Source organism: Penaeus japonicus, unplaced genomic scaffold (assembly GCF_977035675.1).
Source record: "Penaeus japonicus unplaced genomic scaffold, GWHDUDI00000001_assembly GWHDUDI00000009, whole genome shotgun sequence".
Classification (NCBI taxonomy): Eukaryota; Metazoa; Arthropoda; class Malacostraca; order Decapoda; family Penaeidae; genus Penaeus; species Penaeus japonicus.
This window is the reverse complement of record NW_028234411.1, coordinates 38087175-38096389: the sequence shown is the minus strand read 5'-3', so window position 1 is coordinate 38096389 and position 9215 is coordinate 38087175. Positions and strand designations below refer to the sequence as shown.

The 9215-nt window shown below is 40.9% G+C and overlaps 1 protein-coding gene across 2 annotated transcripts in view; it reads left to right on the top strand.

The window, feature by feature from the left end:
• The window catches only part of LOC122248291 (GAS2-like protein pickled eggs), a 246470-nt gene extending 238576 nt beyond the window's left edge, over positions 1 to 7894 (top strand). The window contains exons 6-9 of one of the 2 annotated variants that reach the window (XM_086540073.1): positions 834 to 921; positions 3674 to 3841; positions 4212 to 4393; positions 4552 to 7894. In XM_086540073.1, coding sequence (XP_086396199.1) covers positions 834 to 921; positions 3674 to 3841; positions 4212 to 4393; positions 4552 to 5570 — 1457 coding nt within the window. In that variant the 3' untranslated portion in view covers positions 5571 to 7894. Of the gene's footprint in view, positions 1 to 833; positions 922 to 1270; positions 2501 to 3673; positions 3842 to 4211; positions 4394 to 4551 lie in introns of those variants that run through there. The other variant, XM_086540074.1, reaches the window with a different exon arrangement.
• Positions 7895 to 9215: the final 1321 nt, after the last annotated feature.

Below are 9215 nucleotides of genomic sequence, written 5' to 3'. Positions count from 1 at the left end.
CCCTCTTCCTCTAACTCCCAAGCTACCCCACTCTATCTATTTATCTATCTATATATTTCCCTCACCCACTCCCCCTCTCTCTCTCTCTCTCTCTCTCTCTCTCTCTCTCTCTCTCTCTCTCTCTCCAAATTGATACTCGCACGCAAAAGGCAAAAACATTAGTCCTCATCCGGCCGAGAAATCACCTAGCTGGCGTCACGCATGGCCTCCGTTTGTTCCTATTCAGTTCGTGATCATGTTGCCTGTGACACACTTTGCCCCGCCCTATGCAGGTGCAACATAGACGAGAGTTTATTTGGATGTTGTAAAAAAAAAAGGGGGTAGTTTATTGTGTTTGCTGTTGGTGATTGACCGGATTTTCACCCACTTTTTTGGTGTGTTTTTTTTTTTCTTTTTTTCATTATGCGAAATGATAACAGAGGTTCGGTGTTGTGTCGTCATTGTGTTGGTTTTCAGAATTGTGTCATTTGGAATCCTCTCGCTACTGGGCACAGGATGACGTGTGGAAAGCGGGTTCGGAGAAAATTTTCAAAGTATATTTAGAGCTGGAGTTATCCGGGGGACTTTGTAATCATTTTTGTTTATTTTTAGTCTTTTTGCCTTTCATGCGGCCGCGCTCTCTCTTTTTTGCTCTCTCTCTTTCTCTCTCTCTCTCTCTCTATCTCTCTATCTCTCTCTCTCTCTCTCCATCCATCTCCATCCATCTCCCTCCCTCCCTCCCTCCTTCTGACCCTTTCTCTCCCCCTCGCCCACCCTCCCCTCCCCCCTTCGACACAAAACTTCAATCAACAAGCGTACTAACAGCCTCCCCCCCTCTCCCCCTTCTCCCCTAGGTCACCGCACCGCCCTGTCTTCCCGTGTAGGTTTCAAGACGTCGAGCAGCGGACAGGAGAGGCAACTCATGAACGTCACGTATGAGAGGTAAGGTCATATTGGGTCATATTCTTTCCCCGTATAGTGTTTGAGTAGAACTTATTCTTTTATTTTATTTACCACTGCTTTTCTTGGATGAAGTCATGGCCATTTCATTGGTTTTATTTATAGCGATTAGGCGAGGTTTATCAGTTTTAGAAGGGAAGTTGGGTTTCGAAAGTTTTATAGTTCGTGATGGTGTATATGATATTGAGATATACATATATTATATTAGGGCTAAAAGACTCCATTCATGAATAAAAAAGACGTGTGGAATGATGAGCTATCTCTTTTTATACTACTCGAAGTAACTATTTGTGCAATTGGCTTATCATGTTCTTCCTATTGATATCAAAAGGTCTGGAGATCACGTATCGGTTGAGACTCCCACATCAAGGACAATGATACAGTCGAGGGGACTAGCGGATGGTAAACCTACGTCTAGAATGACTAATTCGCCTAGATTATGGAACCGTGAGAGGAATTCACAAAGAAAATTGTCCCGGGGAGCAGCTGCTCTTTCTGCAACATTTAACCCTCTGAATAAAGAGCAGGTCTCTACTCCACAGAGAGGTTCTAAGCCAGTAAACGATAGGTCGTTCTGCCCCCAAGAGTCTCTCTGTAGCTCCACCCCTAAAATTACCCCCGAGAGAAAAAGGAGTGTATTTAGTCCAGAGAAATCAGGCAATTTGTCAACCAGAAACACAACCCCCAAAACAAGTCAACCATTGTCAAACACACGTAAGGGCTCTTCCTTGAGAGGTACCCCCAAAACTAAAGAAGCATCTCCCACTAAACTAACATCACTTTCACCACAACACAACAAGACCATTCTGTCATCTTCGCGTATCCCTCAGAGGATGCATGACTATGGCAGAGATACACATTCAAAGGAAAGCTGTATGATGTTACGACCTACTCCCGATTTTGCGGACACATCCGTTGAGGAGCTTGATGTTAACAGTATTCCAACTAAAAGTTTACCCATAACTTCGACGCCAAAGTCTTCTAAAAGCCTTGAAATACTTGATCTAAAACCCAAGCTAAAGGAAGAAATGATCCCAGTGCACGCCATTAAGGACAGCGAACCTTCGAAACGCAGCACAAAAATACCTACATTCAGACACAGCAAGCCATCACATACGACCAGAAATACAGGCACTATAAATAATGCGAACACAATTAGTAAAATACCCCAAAAGACTCTTAGCTCGTCCTATAATCCACATAAAGAATCTCAGGCGGTGCTTTTGAGAACAGGGGAACGTAAAAGTACAAGGACTAAGAATGTTACACCAAAGAAGTCGCCAGAAAGAACCAGGCTGCAGTGTTCTTCAGAGCAGAAGGCACAAGCGTCTGGTAAGAAGGCACCCGTGTCGTCAAGACCAACAAAATGTCCTGCTTCAGTAAATGCTTCAATATCTGCAACAAGTACCAAGACTTTCCCCTAAGTTTTTGGTGAGGATGAAGTGCCAATAGAATGCAATATGACATTGGTATCACATGCACTGAAAATAGGATGATGTTGAAAAGTATTGTTGATTGCTAAAAGATGATTTGGGAGTTGAATAGATATGCGAATGCTGAAATTGCATGATATATTTAAACCCGTAAATGAAAATATATGAATATAAATAATTTTGGAGGAAAACAAGCAAAAGGACAAAACGAACATTTATTTAATCGATTTATTGTTATTGATTTACTGAGGAAAAAATAAAATCAAAATATTAATAAGTTCATCAAGCATAATCATCTTAAATTTATCTGAATTGGATTACGTAGAGCACACTGAGAACAAAGTACATAAACTAGAGAAAAGAAGAACACCGACAAAATATTTGATCTAAGAATTGCGTATTACATGAAACGAACAAACAAAGGGGTATAGACGAAGGAAAAGAGGAAATACGAAGCATAGGAACAGTTACCACGATATGATGCAAAGAATGCACTGATAGAGTGACCAAAGGTATAGTGATCTCTAGACAACCACAGTATTCCTATTTTCGTAGTATTCAAAATTCTAGCTCTGATTACACGTAATGCAAAGCGTGGAACATGATTGGCGTCGATGTGATGTGACTATGACCAGGATACCATGGTACTTTTTCTAACACTGGGTTTATGTGAAGGATTCCTTTTATGGTGTGCGACGTCACCCGCTGTGGTTTCTGTGGTGTTGAGACAGGGGCAGTATGTGCGTTAGTTTGATTTTCAGTTTTCAGGAATATTTAATTAAGTTTGTTGATGTGATGGTGTTGTGTTTCGGATGTGGATGATTTTTTTGCTTGATATATGTATATATGCTGATCATTTTGTTTTTAAGTCCTACAGAGTATGAAGAAAGACATAGATTTGCAAGTTATTTTTTCTGTGTCCCGGTTGATTTGTGATTTTCGTTCCGTGTATCTGCATATGCAATCATCTGGTTATATATATATATATATATATATATATATATATATATATATATATATATATATATATATATATATATATACGTATATATATATAAGATATATATATATTTTGTGCATGCATGTATGTGCGTGCGTGTATGTGTGTGTGTGTGTGTGTGTGTGTGTGTGTGTGTGTGTGTGTGTGTGTGTGTGTGTGTGTGTGTGTGTGTGTGTGTGCGCGTGTGTGCGTGCGTGTGTGTGTGCACGTGCGTGTGTACATGTGTATGTACGTGGTTTTGATTGATCTCGTATTTAGTATAGCCTGAGCCCACCTCTCAAAGAGCCCCGTCCAACCACAGGTGTGACGAAGGCTACGTGCCCTCCTCTCCGTCGCCGCGTCGTCGCTCGAGCGCCAGCGGCCGCGGGATAAGGCGGGATTCCCTGGAAGGGCGCTCCTCACTCCGCCAGCGCTCCCAGTCGCCGGCGAACAGGGACCCCGCGGCCTTCTCTCGTACTGGCTCCGGAAGGTCAGTGGCTTTCGTCTTTTTTTAAGCTCTCTCTTTTTCTTTTAGGAAACTTTGATTTATTTTCTTTGATAAACTTTGATGTGACATTTTTCTTGGGGCGAAATTTTGATGTAAAGATTTTTTTGCAAAGATGTAAAGATGTGTTATGCATATTAGTTTACTTTTGATGTACAGTAAACATGTTGATATGTGGATTTTAGTTATTTGTAAACATTTCGGATGTAAAATCACATTCCTATCCACGCAGTGCCTCTAACCAGTACAACTAATCTTTATGCATCATGTTTGTTTTTTTCCTAATCACGTATATCTTTTGACGCATACTGATTGCAACGCCATACCGTTTCTGACTCTGCCGATTCTTCCACAGATACAACCCCATCAGGTGGAGTCCAGGTCTGCGCGACGAACAGACCGCCTGGCGAGACGACTCCTCCGAAGTGAGCGACGAAGGATACAAGAGCCAAGGCAACACAGGCCCCAGGACGCTCCCCAGGAATCGCAAGCCTATGCCCAAGAAGAGCCTAGAACTGGACCCTACAGATATGTTAGGTGAGGCCTCGTTTGGGTTTGTTTGTTTCTTGTTAGGTAGACTGTGATGACAGGATGTTTTTTATGTTGTTTTGTTGTGGGATATGAGGTTCAGCATAAAGTTTTGAGTTTCGGGGCCTCGGATAATCATCGGCGTTTTTTTCTTCTTTTCTTGACAGAACGCCCCGAGTCTTCCATGACCCAGATGTCATCAGAGGGATCCTCAATGTCCACAGAAGACTCTGTACATACTCCTCCACGTTCCCCAACCAACACAACCACCACCGCTCCCCACTATCCTCTCACAGATGCAACCAACACTTGGTCACCTCCATCACAGGTCAAACACAAAAATTCCTGCATTGGTACGCCCAGATCGAAGATACCATTTATTGAAACTCTGAAGAATCCATTCGTAAACAACAAGAAACCCAAGAAAACGTCAGTGCCCGAAGAGAAGTCCCCCGGGAAGCCAGCCTGGAACGCCGGGCCGGGCGTCAGGAGGAACAGCCTGGACCGCGGCGAGCGAGTCATCAGCCGCAGCAGGAGCGCCACCAGCGAAGGCGGCCTCGTCATGCTGGGCAGAGACTCTCCGGCGCGGCAGTCCCTCCGCCCATCGGCCAGGCGCCAGTCAGGGGGCTCGTGCGGACCGACGGGGAAGAACACCTGGAACGGCAGGGCTTCGCGCGAAAGACCGAGCCTGACGGCGGACACCTACAAGCCCCCCACGACTCCGAGGACAGTACGCTCTGCCTCGGCATCACCTGCCACCACGCGACGCCAGGTCGGACACTCGGCGCCTGCGACGCCGCTGAATCGTTCACCGAAGCGTTCGGCGCCCGCGTCGACTCTCACATCCCCTACCGGCGGCGGCCCTCTCTTACAGCAGCTGGCCGACTTAGAACCAGATGAAAACACTCTCTTGTGCATTAAAGATATTTATGACTCTCTTAAAGCAAGGGTTTCGGAGAGCTTAGCTGCGGAAGGCAAATCACTGCCGCCAGAACTTACACAAGACTACACTAATTCTTGGGTGAATGCACATGTCTCCAGTGGTAGTCGTAGTTTAGATCCGAAACCCAGTGGCAGTGCTGCCAACGGTCCACCTGGTGCTGTGAAGATTACTCCGAGAAAGTCCGGCGTCGGGTCTCGCATCCCGGCCCCAACCTTCTTCCTTCCCCACCAGACAGGGATATAGCAGCGGGATCAGATAGAGTAGTGAAAGGCTGTGGACGTGGCACGTGGAGGCAGGGTCAGCAACCCACACCCATTGGACGGTTGAATTGAAGCTCGTGATGATTTGAAAATGTTGAGTCGTGTTCATGCGCTGTGTCCTGGACGAAACTCAAAGAGACGAAATTGCTCGGAAGCTTCCAAGTATAGCGTGTTGTTGCTCCCCCTCCTGTAGGCGCCACCAACTAAGATTGGCTAGGAATATATCCATACCCAATGTGCCTCTGTAACCACACTAACATGAATGGTGCTCCTTACCTAACATGTGATATGTTGCAATTTATATTATTTCTGATTTTATGAGAGTAACATTCCGATATTATAATGTGTTTGATATCGGTTGTGTCATAATACAGATACTAGTCGATTGTAGAATAGAAAAAAAATTATTCTATCAAAAGTATTTAAGATATACTGTTTTTAATTCAATTTGATATTACTGTTGACACATGTTTAGTACAATGGTATATAGCTTTACAGACTTATTTGATCCAAACACTGTACTGTATATCCCTAATTTCAGAATTTGATTGTAGTCATTTATTGATTCATCGCAGTATGTACTCTATTGCATCAGGATATAAAGGGACTCAGACCTGTCCCTTCTGTGCCCCGGTATTATCTGTCACACACCAGTACAGCATCTAGTGTCACGCTGGGTACCTTATATAACCGAACATCACGTCAAAGGTCATTCACAACCATAGTGAATGCTTTGCAACAGTCTTGATATCGAATAAATATATGGCTATTAATGTTGCAAATAGTATAGAAAGAATAGTGTACACAGCATATTGTAATCCCCAATCAGTGTTGTTTGGATGATTAGGTCACACAGAGCTAATCGATACTGAGAATGATGCATACAGGGCAATTACAGAAGTTTATTTTGTAACTGATATCAACAGGATTATTTGGCATGGGACTGACTATATGCCCAGCATTTAATGTGATAAGTTTGGCAGAAAACTGTGCAACTGTTAATCTCTTTGAACAGATAGATGGTTGAGATGTGTGGATTAAGGTTTATCAGAATATATGATATGATGTAAATATATTCATTATAGTTTATATATTGTGCATAGAGAGTGGCTCTCGAAAGTGTACTCTTCTTTATTATTAGTCGTCAAATAAGACATTTGATTGATTTGATTGTTAAAGAGCTTGTACATCAAAATTATATATATATGTTAACTATTATATTGAGACAAGTCCTCGTTTTCTAAAAACACGACTTCCATATATAAAGAGTTAGAATGATCTCTGACTTTATATTAGATTTAAAGGAGGACAACGATGGATGAGTAAATAGGAGAAAGTAGTTGCATTTTTCTCTGTCAACATAAGTGTGTATATTATCAACTCTCACCTATAGTGGATGCAACCCTGAAGGCTTTCCTGTAACTTCCAGTGCTTTGTTAATATTTCTATGTGTATCAGCAACAGTTTTACTAATATAGGGTTAAAATGAACAGTAATATGATGAAGAAGAAGATAAAAAAAACTGTTCATGACATGTGATTCATCATTTGTCCAATATCATTAAAGTGTTTTTACATTGCATGTAAGGACATTGCAGGGTGTTGGGGAAGAGTATACAAAATTTGAACTTGTTTAATTCAGCCGCAGTGTGCCGTTTTGCACGATTCTGTGTTGCTTAGAGCTGAAGAAGACCTGTGTAATGATGAGAGGTGATCGAAGACAAAGTGCTTGAAAGTTTGCTCACTGTGTTTCATGCTTCCGTCTAGCACTTTGTTCTGTGTAGAACTTTTGTAAGATGCTGAAATATTGTTCTTCCCTGATTATTTTTACTTTTTTTTCTGCACTTTGTAATAATGACTGATATACTGGCTTAAGTTTAAGATTTTAAATTATATACTAATCCTAATTTTCGGTTGCTTTTATTTCTCGTATGGAGGAAACTGATGGGGTTCGAGGTAAGCAGAAAAGATAACAATAACCAGTATATATTGATCTTTTTTTCGTAATACATTGTGGGCCCATAGGTGATGTGAAGGGCATGCTGTACATAGTGTTGATTGCAACTTTGTTTTAATCCGTGATGCTCTCGTATCAATGAAGCAGTATATACGCATATACAAATACCATATTTTATTGTATAACCGGGCCTCACTTAACCCACGAATTTATTCCCTGCACCTCAGTTAACTGCTGCTCACTCTGTACTCTTTTTTATGTTGGCCAATGAGCAGACACTCCAGTGAACTAATGCACAGAGGTTGTTCATAAAAAATACTTTTTTTTAATAAACACACTCAAAAATAAAAATGATGTTTTTCATTCTCAAATCCACAATAGTTGATTAAGAAATGGGACGTATGCCAGCCTTCTCTAAACGTCTTGCTGATGAACCAAAACGGATGATCTAGGAAACAGATCATGATTATATATTTACAAAGTATCTCGTCCTTAAAATCAGATAAAGAGAGAGAAATATATTAGATGAAATAAAGTCTTTCAATAACTACAATAAATTAAAGAAAACAAAGTATCAGCCAAGTACATCAATAGTAGCATATAAGACATAGTTTGATGATAATTTGATAATATATTGACCATATTCATTGGAACTAGCAAGCGATCCTACCCTATACACCTATAACCAAGCCAATTTTATTATCTTAGTCCCTAACGAAGAGTAAACTAACAATAAAAAAGGAAATCAATATCCCTCAACCAGACGGTGAACGGTCAACATCACTATAGTAAATAGAGGGGAGAGCAACATCTCCAAAAAGAAATAATTCTTCAGCATGTTTTGCAAAGACATTACTTCTCCATCATGCTTACAGAAAAGGAAAGAAATGGAATAAGAATTCATAAATGGAATACAATATGAAGCTAAGAATGGTGTAAGATTAATAAATTATTGGGTTCATCAACTCAAGAATATACATGGGCGCCGTCACACTTTACAAATTGCTGATAGTCGTTGAGACTATTCTGGGGGGACTAAAAGCTGTTGGTTCGCTTTCTCTTTTTTATGCTTGAATTTACCTCCGGCCATTTCACTTTATTATACATCACGGAATAGATCAATCGTTTACAAGCTTATTTACATATCACGAGATAAAAGATTAATCAGACATTCTGCTGGGAGGATATAAGATTACCTCTCAAAGGTTTTCTTCTACTGGAATTCAAATCTGCTTTGGTATCATGATAACATAATTATAAAATATATTTTAGACGAGTTATCGATCTAGTGGTCCATAAGACAAAATGATGATGCTTGTTCAAACCTGGTTTCTTTGATATCATAATGTTATGAACATTTCCTCTATCTGAAAAGACATTTCTGTAGTATGCGATAGGTATCACGTATAAGTTTAATCAAAAGTGGAAAACACTGAATTAGTATATGATAAATGCTCATGAATAAAATGCATTGGGGTATTGCATGGTAAATCGTATCACTACTGTAGTGCTCCGACCACTATTCATAAAGATTTGTCAGCAATGAATGACAACAGATGTCTAGTGACTAATGACTGACTATTGCTACCCACTGAGTAGCTGTTTTCTTCAGCATCCTTTTCTGCAAACAAGCTATTTGTAGGGTTCAGTTAAGTACATGACATGAGATATA